The 27,239-nt window shown below is 39.4% G+C and overlaps 1 protein-coding gene across 9 annotated transcripts in view; it reads right to left on the reverse strand.

Annotated features, from left to right (window-relative positions):
• The window catches only part of ARID1B (AT-rich interaction domain 1B), a 440,449-nt gene that overhangs the window by 266,465 nt on the left and 146,745 nt on the right, over positions 1-27,239 (reverse strand). For all 9 annotated transcript variants that reach the window (XM_073022312.1, XM_073022309.1, XM_073022306.1 and 6 more), the window contains exon 4: positions 15,182-15,292. In XM_073022312.1, coding sequence (XP_072878413.1) covers positions 15,182-15,292 — 111 coding nt within the window. The remainder of the gene's footprint in view (positions 1-15,181; positions 15,293-27,239) is intronic.

Here is a 27,239-nt window from a genome sequence, read left to right on the forward strand (position 1 = left end):
TCATCAGTAACTGCATTATCATGGTTTGTCTGCTTCTCTCTTTTTCAAACTTTTTTTAGAATTTGTAATCCGCTTGGAGCAGTCTTTGTTTATACAAACGTTTTACTGTAAGTCAGCTCAAATCCTTTCTGGAAGCACAAGGGTTATAAATTCTGTATAAAAACATCATAGGATACGAAACATTCTGTCACACCAGGACTCTTTCAGTTAAAGGTGGCCATTGGTAGATTTAAAAATAATCATTTATTTATAATTTTCAGGGATACATGTTGAAAGAACACCTCATCCAAGCTATTTTTAAACACTTTTATAAAGAAATTAATTCTTAAATTTTGATCATTAAATTATAGAGTATCTGGGTCATACTTTATATTAAAATACCACAGTATTTTAAAAAATTCATTAGGGAAGCTAAAATTGCATCAATTATATTATACTTTATATATTTTTATTGTTTTATTGAGAAATTAGGTTTGTAGCTAAATTCAAAGGTAAAGCTGGTAATAGTAAGTATGATATATACGAAGGGATATGACAGGACAGTCAATAAAAATGTTGGGGAAAAGTAAACTGCATTAATCTATTTGCAATGGTAAAGTCATAGTCATTTCCTCTATAACTTCCCCAGGTATCTTTCCACCAGTTACCACTGGGTCTTATGAATAGTTTAAACTTCAATAAATAAAACTCGGACAGAGCAGCGCTAAGAAACCAGGACAGCTTTCAGGGTGTTACCCCCTGCAAAACATCACCTGGCTCACAACAACATATTCATTTAATGTCAACTAATCAACTGCGATGGAAAAAGGCAGAATTGAAAAAGGTATATTTCCTATATTAATGTAATTATTTAGGCACGTCCCCTTCTCTTACTCCCCCACGTATATATACACACATCTATATAATATTTTAAATAAAGATTTAACATTAAGTATTTGACTTCAAAGTGTATTTAGTGATATTACCTGATTCACCATCTTTGGTCTTCCGCTAAAGACTTGTGTTATCCTTCATGGCTGGTTGCTCCTATTATGGTTATAGGGTGTTCGTATCAAAACTCTGAAAACTCTCTGAGCAATCTGAGTTTACCTAAAGCAGATTCGCTGCAAACCAAGGAGATCTGTACCCTATGCCTTTGCTTTTGCCTTCTTTTAGGTGATCTTGCTACTCACTAGTAATACCATGAGCTGAAATGAGCGAGGGAGAGTGAACCACAGTCACTGCAGCCACTATGCTACCATCTGACTCTGAGGATAAAGCTGGGGTGCAGACCAATCTAACACTAGTCACTAACACCACATTTCCAAATTATCAGCATATTTTAATTGTCCAAACTATACACCTGTAATTACTCCTAATGAGTTACAAATAATTCACGAAATAACGCACTTGTTAGGAATAATTAAACTGTATTAAAACCTAGAGGATTTCACCCCTTCATCTTCACTCGTCCCCATAGTTTAGTCTTTGGTAGCTCAGCAAACCAACAATGGCAGCACAACACTGGGGAAATTCTTAAAAGCACAATGTATGTTAATGTAGTTTTCTTTGTGATCTTCTGTGCGGGGGGTAAATAAAAACTGATAAAATATAAAAAACATAAAACTGAGGAACATGAAATAAAACGGATGCAGAAGAACCTCAGTGGCATTTACACTCACATTCTCTGCATCCAAAGAGGACTACAGTATCGGGGTTCAGCAATGAAATCACAGGCTAGGAGTGCCGGGGATCAGATTTAGGCAAGAGTCAGCTGCCTGTTCCGGTTCCTTGCTCAGAGGAAAGGAATGCTGAATCTCAAGGAAGGGTGGTGCACCGGCAGCCCTAACCGGCCCTGGAAGCCAAATATCATTTCACAAAAGGAGGAGGGCAAAGAAAGGGTAAGAAACTGACATTCACTGGACACCTGTGTATGTGGCAGGCACTGCCCACGAGGTTTATGCACCTTAGATCTCATGTATGTGCAAAGGACTCACGGTGGAGTATCCAGGCCATAAAGTTCAATTAGATGTGAAATGTGCTTTGTCAAAAAACAACGTGCATATTTAGATGTACTTTTATAAATCTGATACCCCAAAACAGGCCAGAATTATATCAAAGATGTTTATATCCCTATAAAACATAGAAAATGCCAATTACGTCAGCAAAAAGATAGTAAAAATAATAAAATCCTCATGAAGCCACTCAAGACAGCCAGCATAAACGTTACTCTTCTACACCAGTGTTCACAAAAGTGTTGGGAGCCTGGGAAGGCAGTGTTCTCTTCCTCTGAAACCACCAGTGCTGATAAGACATGACTCAATGTCACCTGAATGTCTTGTATAAAAAGCTCTGACCACAGTTGTTTCATAGCCATTGCTGCTCTTAAACTTTCAAATAGTCAAGACTTCCACAAGATGGCAAAACACTTCTGTGAAATTATATGTGCTGAAAGTATGAATTCAGAAACTATATGTATGTGGTTCTCTGAAGATAAACTGAAAAAAGATGTTAAAGTATTTTCAGTAACCAGCATTCCAAAAGTAGATATTTTCTGTTGAGGATTTCTTTTCTTATTCCTGAATGTGTTGTGGGAAAGAACAAACATTAACAAGCTAGTGAAATAATTTGATTTTTTATTTTTCTTTACATCTAATATAAAATCTTAGACGTAAGACATAATGAATGATTACAAAACAACTGAATTTTTCTGCATAATTGAGATGTGGAAAAGACAAGATATTGCGTCTTAATTGAGGATGTCAACATTTAGGCGTGTTGGCTAAAGAAAGGCATAAACGCAGCAACTGGGGCTGGGCACTGTGGCTCACATCTGCATTTCCAGCACTTGGGCGGGCAGCAGAGGCAGGAGGATCACGTGAGGCCAGGAGTTCAACACCAGCCTGGCAACAGAGTGAGACACCCCCCACCACACCCACACCCCCAACCCCCGCTGCCCCCATCTCTACAAGAAATTTCAAAATTAGCCAGGCGTGGTGGCACATGCCTATAGTCCCAGTTACTCGAGAGTCTCAGGTGGGAGGCTGAGCCAGGCGTTCAAGGCTATGATCATGCCCCTGTACTCCAGCATAGGTGACAGAGCAAGACTCTGTCTCAAAAACATATTAAATAGAAATAAAGAAATAAATCCTGCAACTATGAAAAGCAAACACATTTGGGGAAATTTGACCACATTTGTATTTACTCAAGAATACCCCTAACTTTAATCAAAATTGGCAAAATAGTTTTTTATTTCAAAGGAGAGACTGTTTTAGCTTTGAAAAAGCTTACAGGACGCCATGGTGGCACCACACTCAGGAGCAGGTGCCTGGAGGAGCTGCTGTCATGACTGGAACAAGCTCTAGACAGACCACTATTCCACTGCCGTTCAGCTGTCCTGACATTTTGGAGCCTCTATTTTCATAAATGGGCATTACAGCTCAAAAATAATCCAAATCAAATTAAATATATAAAAATACATGCATGTTAAGAAATCATTAATATTTTCTTGTTTCATTAATTGCCCTTGGCAACTGCAATATGTTTCATCTTTAGCTTATACAAAAAGAATTTTTTAAAGAAATTAAGCCAAAAGTTTTTCTCTTCATCCCTAAAGCAACACCTTTGCTTTTTTCTTTGTCATTTCCTGGAGTAAAATGACAGGGCTTTTTAAAAATGAAGAAAAAAGAGGGGGACGGGCTTGATATATATATTTTTTAATTAGCCCTTCAGAGTTCAGAGTAATCTTTCTAAATCTAATCCATTTCCTCTGCTAGGATCCAAATGTATCAGAAACCTCTGGTGCTCAAAGTGGTAACCCATTTTTACAAAATAAAAGGGGATATCTTTCGAAATAGCCTGTTAAAGTCAGGTTCCCCCCACCACCGCCCCATACTCACATACCCTACATTTGCAAAAAAGAAAAAAACAAGTAAAGGCATTCAATGTGTAGACTATGCCATACATACCGATACCCCCAAAAGGTTTCAGAGAAGGAGGAATTGCTAACGAGGCAAATTAAACTAAGAAATATTCCTCCAAAATGAACTAAATTAAGAATGTAGCCTAAATCATTCAAAAGTATATCAGACAAAGCAATACAAAGTAACCTGTCTCTACGCAAGAAAAGGAACCTCTTTGGATAGAAATTTACTAAAAGCAAAGAAAATAAGACTAGCCTGAGTCCCAACTGAACTACAGACTTTCAATTTTTTTCTTGGGACTGTGCTCTTGCCCTAGTCCCAGTTACAGTTAGAGACACTCTGGGATGATGTGTTGAGTTGTTTATATACACTCTGCTACAACACCCTTCAAATCATCTCCAAAAATTTAAAGGAAATGCAAAGTTATAGCCAATGCCATCATTCTTTCAACATCAATTCTAATTTATGACGATGTTTTACTTCTCATATAAATAACTATATAAGAATTAAGGCTTTAGTAGCAAAGATGAGTGAGTTGCTTCCTTTTAGATGTTACAGGATTTGAGCAAAGTTATTCAGAACTTGCTTTACTCTCATAAAAATCTCTGGGCATTCCTTTCTCTTCCCACCACCGTTTCCCTGTGTTTGTCAGCAACGCCACCAACACATCCTGGTCACGCAGATTAAAAACCTCAAAAGCATCTATCCTCCCTCCCTCCCTCCCTCCCTTTATTCCAACAATTTTCTTCCTCTGCACTCCCACTGCCACCACAATTTCACAGCATCGCTGAGCTAACACTCTCAAGTGGTGTCCCTGCTCCAGTGTCAGGACAGCATTTTGAAAATGAAGGTTTTGCATATGTTAAAAGGGGTTACAATTCACTTAGTAACCTGGAAGTTCTAGACTTTCAAAATACTATAGAAGAATGGAGTGGGGGCCACGCCCGGCTAATTTTTATTTTTATTTTTACTTTTTATTTTTAGTAGAGACAGGGTTTTACCATGTTGGCCAGGCTGGTCTCAAACTCCTGACCTCAAGTGATCCGCCCGCCTTGGCCTCCTGAAGTGCTGGGATTGCAGGCATGAGCCACCACGCCTGGCCCATTATTCTTTTACTAGTAGTCTCTAGTGTCCATTAACTAATATTTTCACTTTTGTTGTTGTTGAGACAGGGTCTTGCTCTGTTGCCCAGGCTGGAGTACAGCGATGCCATCACCGCTCACTGCAGCCTCAATCTCCCAGGCTCAAGCCATCCTCCTACCTTGGCCTCACAAAGTAGTTCAGACCACAGGCACGCCCTACTACACCCAGGTAATTTTTGTATTTTTAGTGAAGACAGGGTTTCACCATGTTGGCCAGGCTGGTCTCAAGCTCCTAGGCTCAAGAGATCTGTCCACCCATGGCCTCCCAAAGTGCTGGGCCAAGATGCCCAGACAACATTTTCATTCACATAAAACAAGACTTTTAAAAATGGCGTCCAATGAATGACGTGTCATATTATCATTCTGAAGCCAAACTTTTTCCAGGTACAGCATAATTACAAAAGACCAACTACACATTTTCCCCAGGTGTGGACTGACTCACCGCACAGCTCAACCACCCATGTCCATGGGGAAAAGGAAGACTCAGGGAGATCCCTACCTACGCGAGTCAGGAAATTCTAAAAACAGGAAAGAATATGCAGGCACAGGTGCCAGGAAGCTGCAACACACTCGGTGGTCCCCAGGCTCACTGTGGCCTGCTTTAGAGAGGACATCTGCCTGAGGAGCGGGTGTGGCTTTTGCTACTGCCTCAGTGCATACCATTTTGTGCTCTGACAGAACGAGGAGTGAGAAAACAAGTAAAAATGAGAACTGTAACACACCACTCTACCCAGAGGAAAACCAGTGAGCTCTACACACACACACACACACACACACACACACAAAGGGTTGGGGGGGCATGGAGGAGGCATTCTCCAGAAAAATGGCTTGGGTTACATTAAAGACAAACAGTGATTTTCATGTCTCTGGGTTGCTACTACTTCCATTCATGTCAATCTCGGTTTAAAAAGCATAGTGTGTTTAGGAATGACTTTTTAGTATAACAAATGTAAACCTGAGGTTTGGAGGTGAACGGAGGCCCTCAAGTACATACCCTTAGGGCCTTCCTTCTCCCACCAAGAAATGAAGAGCAACTGCCACGTGATCAACTTGATTCAGAAAACCGTCCGGTTGGCATTAGCCTTTGCATTACAAAGATTCCGGCATCCTGCAGCTTTTTATTTGGTTGGTTGGTTGGTTGTTCTACTTCCCCTTTCCTTTCCTTTTCCCTAGACTTCCCTATATGCAACGACATCACGCCTCCCAAACTGATGGTACAGGAGAGGAAGGAGGGACCTCTGGAATCTCTAGGATGAACGAGAAGAGGGAGACCACAGAAGGTCTGTGGCTCTCCCACGGCCTGCACAGTAAGATTATATACTCAGTAAGGCAACCCCAAATCCCTCAGTAAGTTCAAGTGTCCCTGCTACAAAAGCAAATGGCACCAGAGAATGGAAGAGAGGCCACCAAGTGGCACACAGGGGCTGTTTCTGAAGATTTCAACGTATCTGCACTTCACTCATTCCACTGACTTTTTCCCAAATGCAAAGCAAGAGTCCATTTTTATCAGTGCTTTTTCTCATACTCTAACAAAGATGGCTTTTAATGTAAAATTTTGAGCTAGAAGGTGCTAGAGTTTTCTAAATCTAACTTACTCATTTTTCAAAGAAACAGCAGCTCTAAGAAATGACATGGATCTCTCAAGGCCAGAACCTTAGCTGAGAGTCTGCCCTGTTGGCATTCAGTGTGGCGATTAGCACAGGTCTCCCAGCCAAAACATATTATTTTATCAAAACAGTAAAGCCATTGTTTCTTCCATACAAGTCATTATAAGCTGTTCATTTTCATTTTTGTGAGGAGGAAAAAAGGCAAGTAAATCTAAACTACTTTCAAATCAAAATTTTTACAATGACCTGATGGTAAATAAAACGGTAGTTAAATATTTATATCATTTCAGTCTAACAATCAGGTTAAATCAAGAGAACTCTAAAAATTAGATATCAGTAAATAAATGCTAAAAATGATATATGTAATTTTAGAATATTCTCACATGCAATGAACATGTGCCATATGCACAGACGCATGCACACAGACAGCAGCAAATACAAACCTGCACACTGAAAAACGTAAATGGTATCTCAATCATGAACCAAGTAGAAAGATGTGCACACCATGATCTAAAATTGGGTACAATTTCAGTCCTGTGGAAAGAGACAATCGTACCTACATGCTTTTTTTTTTTTTTTTTTTTTAAAGAATGCATTATGAAGAAAAGTAGCTGAGAAAGCTTAGTCACTTTTTTGTGGCTTACAGCTTTTTTCTCCTCTTTTATTCCAGGCTTAAACAAAGTTCAGTGGGGCATCAAAATGCCTGTTTTAAATTACAGTCTGTATTTTAAAATAGAATGCACGCACGGCATGTTCCTGAAGCTAGGGGGTGGGAGTGTTATTCACGGAAAATTGAAGGCTTGTTGAGTCAATAATCTTCTTTCACACAGTAACAATTTTCAGCTAAAATTTCTTGACCCAAACAAAGGAAAACAAGACCATTCAGTTATTTTACAACAATTTAGAGAAGGCAAAAGAAAAAGATGAGAAAAAAAGAGAGACACCTCTAAAATCCTACATTGTGAGGGAAGAATAGGAAATTTTGGCTCAGGTAGAACCTTCTCTACATGTATTTATTTCCTCTCCCAAACTGACAGTTAACATTAAAAATTGTTACTTCCAGTCCCAAAGAAACATAAAAGCAAATAACCAGTCCACAAATGCTACTATGAGCTCCTGCTGGTTATATATCCCTTGTTATATAAAACAGATGTGTGCCTTCAGAGTTACCTGCGAAGTGAAAATCTGTAAATTAAAAGCTATTTTCCCACCTAACTTGGATAATATAAAGTAAAATGCATTCAACGCCTCACGCCGGCCACTGCCGGCAGGAGCTAGAGGTAGCAGATCCCAGTGCCCAGGAGAAGCAATAGGAGGAGGAGGAGGAGGATGGCAGGGGTGAAGATGGCATCTAGCCCAACATGGCAGGCACTGCCATGCCAAAACCAGAAGTGCAGGCTAGGGTGAGAAGAAGGACCTCAGAACATTAGAGTCATGTGGTTTTTTCTTCTTTTTAGCATAAAAAATAAAAACTTACACTTGCAGGAGCTGGAGTCCTGCCCTGGCCTCTGCACCATTGCGGAGCTCCTTGTATGCTCTGCTCTAGGTGGCTCTAGACTCCCTGAGACCCACTCTGGCTCCCCTTTCTGCTGGCCTGAGGCCCCGTGGGGTCCAGGCTGCTTCTGTGGCCCAGGCATCCAGACCACAGAAGAGCTCTGTGGCCTCACAGAGGTCACTTGAAGAGCTGCAAGCTGGTCAAAGCCTGCCCATTCCTCATTTGTTATGGCAAAATTTGTATGCTGACTTTTCTATTAGCCAGGAATATCTGCATTTATCATCCCTTACTAATGAGCCTCATTTATCAACTATAGATCATCCTTATCCTTCTATTATCAAAACCAATATCCTGCAAATCAGTTATGTTTCAGCCTCTCTTAATCTCCAATTTTGTCTAGTGTCTATTTTTTTATAGTACTCCTTCATACTCCTTCATTAATTTTTTAGGAACTAATTGACACTCCTATAAAATGGGTTGAAATTCATTTCCCCCACATTTTAAATGGAAATTTTCAGAATACTATATGAAAAAGTTTGCAGGGGCATGCTTAGTTGAAATGTGTTTTAAAAAATTAAATTCTTAAAATTAATGCATTACCACTAAGCAAATATCTCAGCTATGACAAATTTAGAATTTTATTTTAACAGAACTGAGTATGTCAACTTAGAAACACTTTGCACACAAACATCTGAATTATTTAAAAGCAAACTATAGTTCTTTCTCAATATTAATTTATTCAGATTTTTCATTATATTTAGCCTGTTTTTTTTCCTGGAAGAATTCCAAACTGTTGAGGTTTTATTGAATTTTCATTTACAGAACAAATATTTAAATGGAAGATTGTTTTGAAAGAAGGAGAGAGACATACTTTCCTACTTCCTACCTTGTTCACGTTCAAGCATTATCCTCTATTTTCAAAATGACTATCAATATCATGAAAATATCCTAGGGAACAAAATCACAGGATAGCACATCCTAAAGAAATAATCCATTTTGGAAAATAAACATCTGTCAGAGTCATTATCACATTTTCTAGATTCAGGTTTTCCAGCAAGGTCCTGAAATGCTCTTCTTAATCTTAATCCAAAAATAACTGATATCCCCAGATAGAATACACCAGCGATTAAAATTATGTTCAAGAACTTGATGAATCCTAAGAAGCTGAAGTACTGGGTGTTCCCTTTAAAACTTCCCCAAGACATCAAAATGTGTCTGTACCTTTGGTTTTGAAACTATGCAAATGATAAGGTACACCTGTAGATGTTCTGGGGGACAGGGCACCATCCTTCAGAGAACCTCCTCTTCCTCCCTGGCACAGGAGGCTTCCATTTTATAAAGTATTTTCTCTAAAACTCTAAAACTCAACATACCCTAATAACATTTTGAGAATACTGAAAATAAACAGGTCAAGTCTTCAGCCGCACGCAGGCATCATCCGTGCCTGAACCACTGAGATCAGCCTGACGACAGATACGGGTTTTCCTTCATTAACTTACACTTTTTTAAATGTTCATAATGATTTGAGAAGGATCAATCAATGGAAGACAGCTCCCCTCTTAACCTTTTAAGGACAACCATTTAAATCAACCTCAAACAAAAAGATTTCAAAATACTTCATTCAATAGCCATATATCTAATTCTTACCTGGTAGATTTTAACTTTTGCCAAAACCTGCCAACTAACAGGTTGAGATGGTCTTTTCTTTTTATATTTCTAGCTGGGTTGGACTGAGAACTAGCAAAAAGCTGAACCCAGTTAAAAAGTTATTCCGGGTAGTTTCCAATCACTCACAAGAACTGTATTAACCAATCTACATGCTTAGAACATCCATATTAATGTCATCAATAATCAAATACGCTTCCAAAATACGTGACCTTTTACCAGTAACCAACATAAGTGTCATTAAAGATGAAGAAACAAAAACCAACATAAACAAGATTATTCTTCTTTAATTAAAGGCAGAACACTGCATGCTCTGCTGCTAATAGCCAAGCCCAAAGAATATTCTTGGTAATAAAAGTTTTCCAACCATTCTCTTTCAGGCTTCCAATATCCTGTTTAACACCCTCTATTTCAAAGAACGACCAGCATTTACTACCTCCTTCCTTTCACAAAGAGCCAAAAAACATATGCTTTATCTAAAGCCCAATATTTCCGTCTAATTGCAAACTCAACAAAAGTGCCATAAGCGCTATTCGACACATTTAGGGATTTTTAGTTAACTCAGAAAGATCAAACCCTTTTCATGTCAGCCTTTTTAGATATTTCCTATTTAAGGAAGAAAGGGTCACAAAAAGGTTTTTAATGACCTGATGAGCCTTCTAGAATAGCCCGTATTTATAGATATATTTTACAAAGTCCTAACAAAGCAGTCCATTTTCAAACGCTCTTAGAATATGACGGCCAAACTGATTGTATTCTATATCTTAGGTAAACAGAATAATGAACCTCCTATCTGAAATACAAAGCTAGCGGCATGCCTCTCTGAAGAATAAAACAAATTAGTTATTTCTAAACTGAGGAATATTAACAACTCTTCAGATCCCTGGAGGGAAAAGCACTATAAGAAAGTGCTTATATAGTGTTTTATAAGAAAATAAAACTTCTTCCTTTTCCATGTTTACTTCCTTTTATACATGGTTATGAATATTTTATTAACTATCCATCTGTAATATAATTACTGAACTTACGATTACCATTTCTGTCAATTAATTTTTTATAAGTAAAAAATATGTATTACTAAGAACAAAATGCTTTCAGGGTATTTTTAGCTTAATTATCCAAAGTGTCCACTTCTTTTCTTAAAGCTATGGTAACCAAGGTAAATCCAAACATCACTTGGTAAAATAGAATCATTTGAAGAATAATACATGCCTGGCGATGCAGACGTCCACTCATTTAATCACTCAGCAGCACCAGCACAAAGAGAGCACAGGTGCCCCAGGGGCCATTCAATGCCACCTAACAGATCCCTTAGCAATTAAAAGAAAATTCTGAAACTGAGGAAGTCAATTTATTTAAAAATCATTTTTAGAGAAATTTTTGAGGAAAATATTTACTGAATAGAACATAATAAATACCACGAAAAGCTTCCAGTCAAACAGGGGAACCAAAACAACGTTCAGGATAACTATAATAAAAGGATAAATAATAAATGTCACAAGAGGTGAAAATTGTAACTGAACACTCAACAAAAAGTGTATTAAACCCATATTTGAGGGCTATCTTGAAACATAAATTGAGGTATATCCAATGTTTATGAAACAAGAAATTAAGTAAGTGACAGCATCTTTTAGACCTTCCACTGTGTCTTTAGCTTAAATGCTGGGTTTATTTCATACCAATATTAGAGGTTGTGAAAGCTAAAGGTGCTCAAATTTTAAGTGATAATAGTCTAAGAAAGAGAGCTCTTCAATGTTAAGATTTATCAATAGCAGTAATACCAAGGATGTATAAACTAACATACCTCAACAGGGAAATGCTGTATGACTAAGAGGTATAGAAATAAGTGGACAATATTAAGGAGGATTTGTTCAGAGCTTAGGTCTGAGTCCACTAAGCAAAAAGTAAATATGACTGGTCATGGCCCCAAGACAACAAGAGAACAAGTTATTAATTTATCAATCATTTGCTTTCTGCAGATGATGTGAAGCTCTATCTAAGTTAGCTGGAAAATAGAACTGCATTGCCTACTGAAGGTCATGAAGAATTTAATGATATGCAAATATAGAAAAACAGGATCAAACAACAGTGAGGACAACTTGCTGAGGGATCAAATGATAGATGTAGCATAAAGATACTGGAAATGCCTTGATTTTTATAATGGAAAGTTGTTACGTTGTAACAAACATGCTAAAAGAAAAATATACTTAGGATACAGGTAGAAAATGTCACATGCAGAAACATATAACAAACCCATCTCAATGTAAGCAAAAAGACTAAGAAATTACTACTTGAGAGGCATTCTTGTCATCGTCATTATAGAAAATGAATAGAATAATTACACATTAGAATCACTATGCTGCATTTCATAAACGGTACAGATAACACAATATACTTAATTCCAAATTACAAAACTACAGGTTTCAAATATCATGGATTGACTTTAGGTGAAAAGATAAAATTTATATCCCTGACACCTGAAAAGGAAAACCATAGCACAAGAGTAAATCTACAAAGGATCCAACAGCAAATTCAGATGTGATAAGAAATACAGCTTCACGGGCTCTCCACAATCAACCCAGTCGAGTTAGAGGACTACAATATCTAATAAAAGCAACACTGTAAAATACAGACTATTAGAGCCATAACAGAGTATCAACAAATCATTCCCTGAAACCACAATGACCTTAGCTGTGTGCAACTTAATTATAAGTATCCACATAAATAAAAATATTTGTAAGCCCCATATAGAAAGTTTTTATACATGCAAAGCCCTTGTGGAAAAAAAAAAAAAAAGTGGTGTAATAAATTTCATTTAAATAAAGCCAAATTTCATCCTAACAGATTGGGGGTTTCAGGTATAGCAGGTTATCTTACAGTTTGTCCTTTATTCAGTGACTGAATCTTCCACATACTTAACATAAAACCTGGAAACTCTGCTCTCTAAAAAGAGATTACTGAAATGTGCTTGAAGAACTACTGAGTCAACCAGCATCTTATTTATCTGTGAGTTACAAAAACAGAAAGAAAATACCAATAGGGGTATTTCATTAAAAAAACAAAAAAACTTACATTAGGACAACTTTAAATACTTTTGGGAAGTAGGCAAGATAAAGGTTAAAGAAGATAGCTGTTATACATACACAACAATATAGAAATAGAACAATTCAGAAAACATTTAAACGGTTGATGACTATATTCATCTCCTAAACGCTTTCATCCACTTTTCCAGCAATCTAGTTAAAAGCTCCTATCCCAGAGCAAACTCTTCAGTCAGTTATCTGAAACTACAATACTTCATGCCATCCCTAATAACACTGTAGAATTAGCTGAATGTCAACCATCCATTCCAACACAGATTCATGGCAAAAGGCATCTACTAATGAGTGATGCTGAAGTTTTTGAGTAGATATGAAGAAAGCAGTTTGCCACAAAGTATTCTTACAGCTATGCAGAAAATCTGCATCCATTTATGACAAATTTACCAACCTGTGTCACAGTACAATATCATCAGCCAGTGACAAATCTACAAGGTCGAGCTTCTACAAAACCACTAAAAAACTGGTGAAAAAACGGGAATTCACTGTTTATCTGGCTCCCATGCATCTATTTTAAATTTCATAGAGCCACAAAAGCTAATTTCCAAATATTTAGTAAATGTAGTATTTATCAACAGCATGCATGCCTCTCTCTGTCTCCTCCCTCTCTCTCTCTCTCACGCGGACACACTACATGCTTACTAGGCTGTGAACTATCTGCTGAAGAAAGTTTAGCAGCATAAAACGCAAAATCCAACCCTATTTCCCTCCTTCAAAACCAAATACCTAGACAATAAATACATCAACACAACTAAAGGGGGGGGGGGGGGGGAAACGCCACAATAAGATTTCACCCTCTCTCACATAAAACTAAAAGGTATAAAAATTGGAGTTTCAAAAATACATCCATCAGATTCAAAGACAGCAGACATCCTGTGGTCATCACTTACCTTCTCTAAATCTGCATATACATCAAAATGTATATGGTATGGCATGCACGTCAAATGTCATGTATAACGTTCACTACAGATGTTTGTTCTCATGTTTAGAAGTAATATAATAAATCTAAGTTAATGCAAACACAGTTGAAATTCCAATTAAAATCATGGCTATCCTGAATTCCCATCTTAAACAAACCTTCTCCATAGAAACTAGGCAATGACAATAATCCTTCAAATAAATGTAAAAATATTTATTTGTACAGATTTATTCTTTTTTTTTTTTTTTTTTTTTTTTGAGATAGAGTCTCGCTCTGTCGCCCAGACTGGAGTGCAGTGGTGCAATCTCGGCTCACTGCAACCTCCGCCTCCTGGGTTCAAGCGATACTCCTGCCTCAGCCTCCTGCAGACTTTTTCTTTTCGTTAATAAAGAAGACTTCCTTTAAATTAGGTTCTCTATAAAAAAGGCAAATTAAGTAGACATGAACTATTTATGGGCATCAACACGATACCCCATGTAATAGCCACTATTCCTATAAATAGAAACCTCAATCACCGTATACTATTTACTGGTGGAAATACTTAATAAACAGTTTTGTCATTTTTTTGTTGTTGTTGTCTTTTTTGAGATGAAGTTTCACTCTTGTTGCCCAGGCTGGAGTGCAATGGCACGATCTCAGCTCACCACAACCTCTGCCTCCCGGGTTCAAGCGATTCTCCTGCCTCAGCCTCCCGAGTAGCTGGGATTATAGGCATGAACCATCACGCCTGGCCAATTTTGTATTTTTAGTAGAGATAGAGTTTCTCCATGTTGGTCAGGCTGGTCTCGAACTCCTGACCTCAGGTGATCCGCAAACCTCGGCCTCCCAAAGTGCTGGGATTACAGGCGTGAGCCACCGCGTCCGGCCTCAAATTTTAAACTACTTTCTTTTGGGGGATTTCTCATTACATAAATAGAAAGTCCTAGAAGAAATTCAAATTACTATCAGATATTTTATCTCATTATTTGTATCCTTTGCAAAGTGCAAATTTCTTTTAAGTTTTAACTCCTATAAGGACACCTCTGTTTTGTATCACTACCAAAAAGCAACAGCCTAAAGAAAGCTCAACTGTACAAAAGCAATAACCGCCTGCACACACAAAATCGACCAGCCGCATAAAACCTTCCAACTGATGTCTACACTCTGCAACAGAGATATACACACATGAAACAGACTTATCCAGGACTACAGAGCTCCTAAAAGCTAAACCCTGAAAAATTAACCACAAAATATACCTGAAATCTAGAAATTTCTCAATCATGTCATAATATAAAGTAGAACAGACAAAAACAACAGCTCTTTCTAAAAATCTTTAACTCATCACGACTCCAGATCAGCACAACAAGGTCTTACTGGTAAACTTGACGGTCTTTCTTGCTGTATTAAGTTCAAGTCTTCATGGTTAGGTTTTCCGGGGGCCAGAGGAGGTTGAGATCTAGTTCCATAGCCTTCCTGAGACATGTCCTAAAAAAACACAAACACAAAGCACTTCATAAATACCTCAATGAGTTGTAAGCTTCTTCAGTAACTAAAATTAAACAAAAGCTTGGCTGGGCACAGTGGCTCATGCCTGTAATCCCAGCACTTTGGGAGATCAAGGCAGGCAGACAGCTTGAGCCCAGGAGTTCAAGACCAGCCTGGGCAACGTAGGGAAACTCCATCTCTACAAAAATAATAAAAAATTAGCTGAGTGTGGTGGTGCAGCTACTTGGGAGGCTGAGGCGGGAGGATAGCTTGAGCCTGGAGGTGGAGGCTGCAGTGAACTTTGACCACACCGCTGTACTCCAGCCTGGGTGACAGAACAAGACCCTGTGTCAAACAAAACAGAACAAAACAAAACAAAAGCTTATCACAACCAACAACTAATATTACATTTTAGCAGACGTAAATATGTTATGGCTATAATTTAATACATTATCAGAAAGAAAAATTTTAAAAAGCAGTGAATCATTAACAGCAGAAATATAAACAATATATACATATTTTATATATATATATATAATTAACAACTAAATTTATTATGAGACCATACCAAGTACTGTATTTGAGTTTTGTAGGAAGAAGACTAGTTCATAAAAATGGGGAGGGAGGTCAGTTGTAGCCAAACCAAACTGTCTTTGAACCCAGAGCAAACCAAAAGCTCTCTGTATTGTTGAATTCCGATTTTGGTCAAACCGTCTTTAATATTACCTCAAAAAATGGAAATAACTAACGAAAACCTTACTATCAACTATATCTTAACACGTCCTCTCAATTACCCACAAAACAGCATAAATCGTTATTAAGCTCATAGAATCCGGGGTCTGCACAAAACCAATAAACACGCATCTACAGAACTCCGTATGTTCACGGGGCATAGTTTTCAGAGAATCACCATAAAGAAGAAAACAACAGTGGGGAACAAAAGACACCCAAAAAACCTGAATGGGGACAATAAACATAATTAACACGGCCTTTCTGGCATCTTGTCAAACACTCTTCCGTATTCTGCACGGCTTCAGCATTGTGCTGAAATAATTAGCATATGTGACCCAAACACCACACCACACCACACCGCATTTACTGTACACCAGATCCCTAGCTACCTAACTGTGTATGTCAGCTACTAAACATTCCGCCATCATTTCCCCCTGAAGTCAAACAGCAGGACGGAATTGTTAAATACTTATTATAGCATGTCTCAATTGGCACTGAAAGTTGAAGAACCAGTTTCTAATTGAAGAGAAAAAAAGAATGGAAAATATTGCTTTAAAATAAAATTATCTCCCTTCCTTTGTCAGTTCAAATATGTGCTGGCATTAAAGAAACATCATATACAAGAGTTCTACTTCTGTTAAGTCCCTGGAATATTGCTTTAAAAATTAATGTTTACTACTTGAAATCCTATAAAAAGCTTCTGCTGTCCCACCCCTTTCTTGCACACTTAAAATTACATGGCTTCTTAAGCCAGGAAACTTTGGACCAATAGCTGGTACCACAAAGTACACAAGCTGTACAAACTAGATTTAACCAGCCTAGGGTTGGTGCGACCTGCCTTTCAACAGGCTCTGAAATACAGGAGCGTGCCAGTAATTCCAGCTTTTCCCATGTAGCCATTCTTCCCTTTAAATACATCTCTATCAAAAACAAACAAACAAACAAAAAAACCCCTCAGATATTTAACCTCTACTAGTAATGTACCCAGTTCATATCATATTTTTCTAAGAGAATTCAATCCTATTTGTCCAGTTTTTCTTTGATAACAATAAGGTGAGAGTAAGCACAGGCAATCCAAGGACACTTAAAGAGTGGCTCTGCAATCTGGTTGCCAGCAGAGGGTGACAATTAAGCTTGTGGGGTACAAAAGCAAAGGCTGAAAGATTATGACCATTCCCCCCACCACCTTCCCCCTCAAACACCACGTTTCTTCCAGATCCTAGATTTCCACTTGTCACACAGACTTCCCGCTGGGTGCCCTGCAGGTTCCTTTCCATAAACAGCATGGATTTCAAATCAAGCAGGGCACAAGGCCTCTATTCAGGGGCCTTCACCCTGTTACAAAAAAGCACAAAGGTGCAGGACAGCCTCACAATGGGCAAACAAATGAGCAGACCCCGCCTCCTCCTCCAACACACGTGCACACAGTTTCCGCCCAATGCCTAGACTCTCTTTTTTTTTTTTTTTTTTTTTTAGTAAACTTTAGCTAGGAAATAGTAACAGGCTCAAAAGTCCTATGCATATTACCCTTTTATGTTTCTTTTTATTCTCTCTTCTTCGCTCAATGAACTGCTTTCTAAAGAAGCTGAAAAAGATCATTACAACTACAGTGGATAAACATTTCAAATTAGGCATCATCCCCCTAAAATAAGCAACACAGACTAACAGACTACGAAAGCTATTAGAAAAATGTATTGTGGCCTTACATGTCCCTCTTTAAGCCTTTAAAAGTTCAAAATAATTAGATTCCACCAAAATCTCAAATACTATTCCTAACCACAAGAAGCTTTCAGCTATTAAATACAGTTGGAAATAAAATCAAAACAAAATTTAGTGAGAACTATTGAACAGGAAACTTGTTCTGCCTCAGTTTATGTTTGAACATAAGTATTGATTTAATAAGGGAGCACACAGAAAAGGTGCCAAGTTGAAACCTATAACAATCATCAACTATATATATACTTACAATGGGACTATACAGTCTGTTTGGCTGCTTTAATAACGAGATAAAAATATTCCATACGAAACTTGAGCTTTTTCATCTTAAAAGCTATATTTATTTTTTGTTACATACTTATTTTCATCTCAAGAAGACTAAATAGACAGTAAGAAGGCAATGACAGCATCAGAAAATAAAGAATATGTTCAGCATCATATTTTATAAACAAAGAAGCACAGCTTTACACTTTAAAACATTACTGCCATCTTTGGTTGTTTGTAAGTTTAAGCAGCCAGTGAACACCAGTGTGTAAACCCATATACACATATAAACAATCACATTCATCTGCTGTATATGTAAAGAGCTGTAACTCTTTGAAAGAATGCCATATTGTGATAATACTGCAATGCACAAGAACCAGGCAATGGGAATGAGGTTTTCCCTTTCAGAATTCATCAGTACTACTATTTTTCTACATCTCACTCACAATCTTTTAACCATTGATGGACTCTGGCCTTAACCTTCTTTATGTTATGAGTCACAGGTTAAAGGGAAACTGACTCACAGAAGTGTGAAAAAAAGCTTAGGGTAGTAATAATTACACATTTGTTTCAGAAATTTTCAGCTTGGTATTTCTTTCCCTTTTTTTTTTTTTTAAAGAAACAAGGTCTCACTCTGTGGCTCAGCCTAATCATAGCTCACCATAGCCTCGAACTCCCAGGCTCAAGCAATCCTCCCGCCTCAGCCACCCAAGTCTCCCTAGTAGCTAGGACTACAGGCATATACCACCATGCCTGGCTAATTTTATTTTTATTTATTTATTTTTATTTTTTTAAGGACGGAATCTTGCTCTTGTTGTCCAGGCTGGAGTGCAATGCACAATCTCAGCTTACCGCAACCTCCACCTCCAGGGTTCAAGTGATTCTCCTGCCTCAGCCGCCCGAGTAGCTGGCATTATAGGCATGTACCACCATGCCTGGCTAATTCTGTATCTTTAGTAGAGACAGGGTTTCTTTATGTTGATCAGGCTGGTCTCGAACTTGTGACCTCAGGTGATCTGCCTGCCTCAACCTCTCAAAGTGCTGGGATTACAGGCATGAGCCACCATGCCCGGCCTAATTTATTTATTTTGAGAGATGGGGTGTCACTATGCTTCCCAGGCTGGTCTCCAACTACTGGCCTCAAGTGATTCTCCTGCCTTGGGCTCCCAAAGTGCTGAAAATCAGTAATGAGCCACTGTGCCCAGGCCTCTTTTAACACATGTCATAGAAGCTGACTGAATGCCCACTATGGGCTTATTTCCTTTGCTGGGTACTTGAACATATCACAGTATGAAACGAAACATGACCAGGAAGAAAACACTAGAATCCCATTTCCACTACAGGAAAGAGTAAAGATAACTGTTACAAGGGCCTTGTAGAAAGGCCAGGAGCAGGAGTGCTTCTGTTTTCTTTTATTAGGAAATGAATAAAATCCTATTGGCAATATGTAACTTTGAACAAAATGTAGAATAACCAAAACATCAAAGACCCTTTTTAAAAAATTAAAAAGGGAAAACATTCCCATGGTATAAGCTTTGAATTTTTTTTTTTTTTAAAGAGACTGAGTCTCGCTCTGTAGTCCAGGCTGGAGGGCAGTGGCGTGATCTCTGCTCCCTGCAACCACCACCTCCCACGTTCAAGAGATTCTCCTGCCTCAGCCTCCCGAGTAACTGGGACTACAGGCATGTGCCACCACGCCTGGCTAATTTTTTGTGTTTTTAGTAGAGACGGGGTTTCACTGTGTTAGCCAGAATGGTCTCTATCTCCTGACCTTGTGATCCGTCCACCTCGGCCTCCCAAAGCGCTGGGATTACAGGCGTGAGCCACTGCACCTGGCCAAGCTTTGGATTTTTTTATTTACCTTTCTGCAATTTTTCAATGTGCTATCAAGTTCAAATGTGAATTCAAATCCTTTTTCCTTTATATATAACTAGAGCATATTTTCTGTAAACAGCATATTGTTCAGCCTCTTAACAATATATTGTAGAGCCCATTCTATATCTACAACTAAATATCTACTTTATTCTTTTTTTTAAGGTCGCACAGCAATGCATTATTTGTAGGTGCAGTAACGTATTTAACCAGTCACTTATCGATGTACATTTAAGTTGCTTCCAGTCTTCCCTTCTTCATACAGAACTATAGTAAGCATCCTTATGCATACATCGTCATATGAAAATCTCTGTAGCATAAATCTTTACAAGTCAAATTTCTGTCAAAGGGTTGTGTATGTCCATTTTCACACTGCTATGAAGAAATACCTAAGACTGCTTAATTTATAAAGAAAACAGGTGTAATTGGCTCGCAGTTCTGCAGGCCGTACAGGAAGCATGGCAGCTTCTGCTTCTGAGGAGGCCTCAGGAAGCTTCCAATCATGGTGGAAGGCAAAAGGGGAGTGAGGTGTCTCACACAGCGGGAGCCGCAAGGGAGAGAGCAGGGCGGTGCTATACACTTTTAAACAACCAGGTCTCATGAGAACTCACTCACTATCATGAGAACAGCACCAAGAGGATGGTCTGAAACCTTCTTATTCAAGAGAAACTGCCCCTGTGATCCAATCCTCTCCCACCTGGCCCCATCTCCGACACCAGGGATTACACTTAGACATGAGATTTGGGTGGAGACACCGATCCAAACTGTATCAGAATGCTACAGATGAAATTTTAATATGTACTGACAAATTGTTCTTCACAAAGAAAGTGTCAACTTACACTCACAGTCCATCATTTTGGAATAGAACAAAACTTACTCCAGGTATCAAACTACATCATGTGAAAAAGTAGCAAAACCAGAGCAGGGGATGAGTGGGAAGATGGGTAGACAGTAACCAAAAAAAAAAAAAGAAAGAAAAGAAAAGAATTTAAGAGCATATAGACTATAAACTAAAGGATGATGGAGAAACGGAGGACGGGAAGGAGCACCTTGGTCCCTGACAAACAGATGGCAATGGCACCTAGTAAGAGGTCAGTGAGGAGGTCTCCAGATGCCAGCAAAATCCAGCAAAAAGCGGCAGGTCAGAAACAAAATGCAACAGAGCTTCCATGGTGTCTTGATCTGGAATAAGTGATAACTGTCATGTTATGTAAGAAAAGTTTTTCCAATCCTCACATCAAGTGTAGACGTGCTAGGAAGACAGTTAAGATGGCCACATTGTTTTATTATCTTGCAATAATTCAGAAGGAGGGAATGAATGACGATTTGAGCAGTCTCAATAATTTCCTGATCCTTTTCTCTTCATGCTTTGGAAATTCCCTATCTCCAATTCCAAATCCTAAAAGGGAAACAGAAGCCCATCCCAGCATGTGAGGGTGGGGGGAGAGGTGGCTGGGACCACCTCCACAGAGAGGATGCCTGGTGGCCACACAGCCTGCCACAGTTTAGTGAAATCATCCCTAGGCTTTGGACATCTGCCGTGTTACTGACCTCCCTCCACTTTCTTACGTAGACGAATTTAAAATACCATTTCCAAAAGGAAAGCGATTAAATTCATACAACATGCACGTCAAGGATGGCACGCTCAGCCAAAGATGGCACCTCAGGAAAGCCCCAACGACAGCTCATATTCACAAGAGGGGACTTGTGACAGGTACTATGCACAGAGGTAGCGTGCACGGGGGTAGTGTGCGCAGTTTGTCCTAACGACAACACCACAAGATAGTTGCTATTGCTACCTCGTTTTTTCCTACCAGGAAACAAAAACTGAAGTCATTTGCAGAGCTAGCTTATGAGCACTATGCTGGAGTATCTGCAAGTGATGGATAGCTCTTCATTTCTATAATAACTGTACGCTAGAGACAACTGGAAGCTTCAAACACTATCACATAATAAGGGATTGAATATAATTTTTACTTTTTAAGGTTTTATCCTGGGCTTCATATATTCCCCTAAAATCTCTTTTGAAAAATTACAATCTTAAGTAGTTTATATGTGGAACACTTCTAAAATATCAACTCCAGTATCATGAATAAGTAAGAAATGCTAAAATGAAAAATTCTCTTCCGCAGGTGTGAAGGCAAGGCCACACTCCTTATCATCAAGCATTACTAGAAGCCCACAGGCTGGCAGGGGAGCCAGGTGAAGGAGCCTGCCCACCAGATTATGTTCTTTAAGGATCTTCTACCAGCTCTTCTGTCCTTTAAGAACGGGGTCTCCTCGTGTCTGTACCCCAAGGATTCCATGTGCCCCCCCTGCTTGGTGGTGATACCCAAATCTCTACAGGAGGTCCTTAACTACATCCTTAATGTTTGGACCTTTCGAGAGAGTGCCTTGCACTCATTGGGACAAGAAATGACTCTCCCAAATGACCCCACAAACCTGTTCCTTCTCCCTTGGGCCCCCACCTCATCGAAGGTGAGCACCCAGATGAGATCGCTCAGAGCCACCCCACACAACTCATTATCTCTTCTGCAATCTGTGCATGTGTGACACATCGCCAAAGCCCAAATCATCATCCAGTCTGTCCCCTTCCTCCCGATCCAAGAGCCGACACCTGCACTGCAGTCAATGTTGCTGACTTCCTCAAATACAAGCGCTCGGAAAATGCCTCCCCAAGGCCTACAGAAGGAAGTCTGAGTCCCAGTGTGGGCTCAGAAGAGCTCTTCAGGCACCCTCCGGCCACCAGGTCAGCTTCCACAGGGCTGGCCCCAGGGTGCAGAGCAAAACTGTGCTTCACCTGTTCAGCTGCCCGGGTCCCGTGGGCCACGCGGCCACTGCTCCTTGGTGTCTTGCAGCCGGTGTAAGTGGATGCCCTTCCTCCTCCTCACTCTCCTCAAGATCCTGCTAGAAGTTAACCCTATCACCCTCCAAAACAACTACCTCAAGCCAACTTCAAATGGGCTCCTCTTAAAGAACTTAGAATGCCATATCTTAACTATCTGTTGTGTATGCCAAACTGGACACCATTTCTCCAAGACGGGGATGCTATCGTCTTGGATTCCCAAGGGCCCAGCATGGTTGGGTATTGGATAACAGCCAGGTGAATGACTGAAGGGTATCTATGAGCTTACACTTAGAATTAGACACAGCAACACAAAAACAAGTGTATGAGGACAAACACATAAAACTGAACAAAACTTGGGCACACAGTGGGCACACAGCCAAGAATATTTATCATGTTAACAGCTACTTGCCTGGTAAATGTGCTACAGAACACATTTTGCTGTTTGTTACAGGCAGTCTTATGGCAAAGGATGACTGCAAATAATGCAGTAAAAATATACTGGAAATTAAGCCTGCAGAAAGCATCAATGAGGCCACCAGAATGATGGCGGGGCTGAGGGTGGGGAAATCAAGACATTTGATGCTTACCAAAGAACAGATCAGGAATAAAATATCCTACCTCCCAAAAAATGATGAGTTTGGTAAAACCTACAGATCAAACCACTAATTTTAGGAAATAAAAAGGTCCAAGCAACATGTTAAACCATTGCAAATCAATCAGGAAATCCCAGCCTGTGGGAATTTCTACTAGACAAATGTCCCAGTTTCAATAAATAAATGGCAACAGAAAAAAACAAAGTGAGAGGATGAGAAGGAGAGGAGATGGAGGAAAATCCTAGAAATGAAGGGATTAAAAGATAACAACAAATTGTTAACACTGGACTTTATTTGGATCCCAATTCAAACTACCCCAGAATGTAAATTAAACAACAATATATACTCTACTTATGAGATTATTGGAAATTTGAACACTGATAATTGATATGAATAAACTATTTTAACGGTGATAGCTGTATTTTGTCTCTTTTTTAAAGTTCTTTGTCTTTTAAAGGCACATACTGAAATACTTACCCATTAAATGATACAACATCTAGGCCAGGCGCAATGGCTCACACCTGTAATCCCAGTGCTTTGAGAGGCTGAGGCGGGTGGATCACGGGGTCAGGAGTTCGAGGCCAGCCTGGCCATGGTGAAACCCTGTCTCTACTAAAAATACAAAAAATTAGCCATAGTGGCAGGCGCCTGTAATCCCAGCTACTCGGGAAGCTGAGGCAGGAGAATCGCTTGAACCCGGGAGGCAGAAGTTGCAGTGAGCCAAGACCGCACCACTGCACCCCAGCCTGGACAACAGAGAGAGACTCCTTCTCAAAATAATAACAACATCTGGAAATGTACTTCAAAATAATAAAGGGGACAGGGGATGGGGGCGAGGCAGGAGAGGGTAGAGGTGAAACAAGATGAAGGTGGAGTGACATGTGCCAGATTCATTACACCATTATCTACTTGTGTTTACGTTTGAAAACTTCCTTTTAAAGGAAAGTGAGTAAAGTTAATGGTATGAAAGGCAACTTCATGAACCTAGAGTGGGGCTGAGACTGACTCTGGCTTTCATCTGAAAAACTATGCCTCCAACCTCCTCCCCTGTGAACACACATTAAGCATTAACCATAGAACTTTCAATCTTTCTGTTTCATAACGCCCCCACCCATTTTCATCTTTAACATGTTTGCTGCACTATTAAATCCTAATGCTTAGCTCTCTTAAACAAACAAAACCCCTCCATGATCTTAACCAAATTAACCTTAACAATTTCATTTTTCCCATAGGTTCCCAAAGTAAAACCTGCTCTTCTTGTTGACTCAGAGATCCTTGTTCAATCTGTTGATCTCAGCTCAGGGTGCCCTCCTAGCCTAAATCTGACACTCTGACTTTATCTTAGCCCCACCTCTTAAAGGCCTGGTGTCCTATTTCACCAGCTCCAAGAAGCCTTATGCAGCCACAGATCTCTTCTAAGCACCTTGAACCTTTGAGTTCAGACAAACTCAAATTCAAATGCCAGCTTCACTATTCACCAGCTGTATGACTCCAAACAGCTTAGTTTCTTATTCTACCAGCCATATTGCGTGGCGATGGCCTATGCAGACCACACGTGTATCACATCCACCTTCACTCCTCCTGCTTGTCTATCTCAGGCTCATGGTGCTCAGAGAACAGGGGTGGAATGGGTCTCCTGCATATGCCATGATGAGTACTGTTCATTATCTGTTCAGAACACTACTAAATCCCTTTAATTCTTCCCAGTTCGCAGCGATGGTTTCCCTTCCCCCTGCTCCAAAAATCTTTTAGTTTAGATAAAAATCATGTGTCCAAAGTGCAAATGTTTTTTGACTGCAACTAATTCCAGAGGCCAATTAGAAGCTTAAAACCATTTTTCTTCTAATAAACTACATATATTATTGATGAGTCCAAAGAATATTCAGGATATTATTTGTTTTCTATCAATTCAAAGGAATAATTATTTCCAGACTTTTTTAAACCTCTTTTTTTTTTTTAATTTTCTTTTTTTTAGAGAAAGGGTCTCACTGTGGTGCCCAGGTTGGACTGCAGTGGCATAATCATAGCTCACTGTGATCTCAAACTCCTGGGCTCAGTGGATCCTTTCTCCTAAGCCTCCTGAGTAGCTGGGACTACAGGTGTGTGGCACCACACCCAACACAAAACCATTCTAGAAAAAGGACAGGCTTGTATCAGGTACTTCATGATGCTTTCCTACTGATAAGTCTCAGTCTTACTGACAAAGGACTCAACACTGCGAAACCCTGCAATCCACAGACTGTCACCATGGCACACACACGCATGTAAACAAGGACCTGCAGTCCCCCCTCCCCCCGCTTCAGTAAAGAGGAACCCCGAGGGGATTCGGAAGAAAAGAAGGAGCAACACCAAGAGCAGCCATCTCCCCTAAGCTTAAGAAGCAAGAATCCTGGAGGCTGCTAATTTATATTCAAAACTTAAGACAAGCTTTTAAATTTGCCTTCTTTCGTAAGAAAGAAGTTTTCATAAGACTTCTTCCTAAACTAAAAGTGGGCTCAGAATGAGAAAGGAAGCCACATGGTTGCCTAAAATTAATTTTCCTAAAATAATCAACATAATGATAGGCAAGACTAAAGACTAAAGTAGTTAAGATTTTTAATAATGAATGTATTTTAATGAAGTCATAAAGGCAAATGAGCCACAGTAAATGTTCTGCTCTCTATGCTTTTTGTGGGGAAAAAATAATGTATCTAATAATTTTAAAAAATCTATACAACATCCAAGAATCTCAACTCCCTGTAACTTATTACCTAAAGAATTCCTTTCCTCATCTGTAAAACCAAGATACAGTAGCTCCCCACCACCCTTACCCGCGGTTTTGCTTTCCATGATTTCAGTTACCCATGGTCAACTGTGGTTCAAAAATATTAAAGGGAAAAAATTCCAGAAATAAACAAGTCACAATTTTAAATTGCCCGCCTGGATGTTACTCCTCCCTTTGTGCAGCAAATCCACGTTGCAGGCGCTTCCCATCCACTGGTCACTTAGGAGCTGTTACCAGATCCAGTATCAATGCTTGTGTTCAAATCATCCTTATTTTACTTCATAACGGCCCCAAGGTGCCAGAGTAGTGATGCTGGCAATCAATCAGCCAAAGAGAAGCTGAAAACTACTTCCTTTAAGTGAAAAGTTCTTGACTTAATAAGCAAAGAAAAAAGTAGCACATGCTGAGGTTTCTAAGATCTAGGGAAAGAATGAATCTTTTATCCTTGAAACTGTGAAGGAAAAACAAATTTGTGCACAGTGTGCACAGAGTTCAGTACTATCCACAGTTTCAGGCATCCACCGGGGATCTTGGAACTTATCCCATTCCCTGGTTAGCAAGGGGGACTACTGTATAAGGGACCTGCTACTAAGATACAGGAACCCACCGTCTAAAGTTGGATTCATGACCATGACACACTGCCTTCAGGCAATTAGCACTGTGCCTGGTGCCATTTAAATGTTCAATAAATGTCAGCTATTGTTATTTTTAAAAGCATATTTAAGAATGAGAATCAGTCTGGCCACCATAGATTATGCCTGCAATCCCAGCACTTTGGGAGGCTGTGGCAGGAAGATCACCTGAGGTCAGGAGTTCAAGACTAGCCTGGCCAACATGGTGAAACCCGTCTCTCCAAAAAATCAGCTGGGTATGGTGGCACACACCTGTAACCCCAGCTACTTGGGAGGCTGAGGCATGAGAATCACCTGAACCTGGAAGAAGGCAGAGGATGCAGTGAGCCGAGATTGCACCACTGCCCTCCAGCCTGGGTAACAGAGCAAGACTCTGTCAAAAAAAAAAAAAAAAAAGATGAGAATCAACTAATAGAACTTTATCCAGCGTCCATGAAGCTGACAACATGTTGGTAGTAACAACAGCTGCTAATAATTCTACATCACTTACCATCTATGAGGCACTCTACTAAGTGCTTTGCTCATA

This window comes from Chlorocebus sabaeus, chromosome 13 (assembly GCF_047675955.1).
Source record: "Chlorocebus sabaeus isolate Y175 chromosome 13, mChlSab1.0.hap1, whole genome shotgun sequence".
In the NCBI taxonomy this organism is placed as follows: domain Eukaryota; kingdom Metazoa; phylum Chordata; class Mammalia; order Primates; family Cercopithecidae; genus Chlorocebus; species Chlorocebus sabaeus.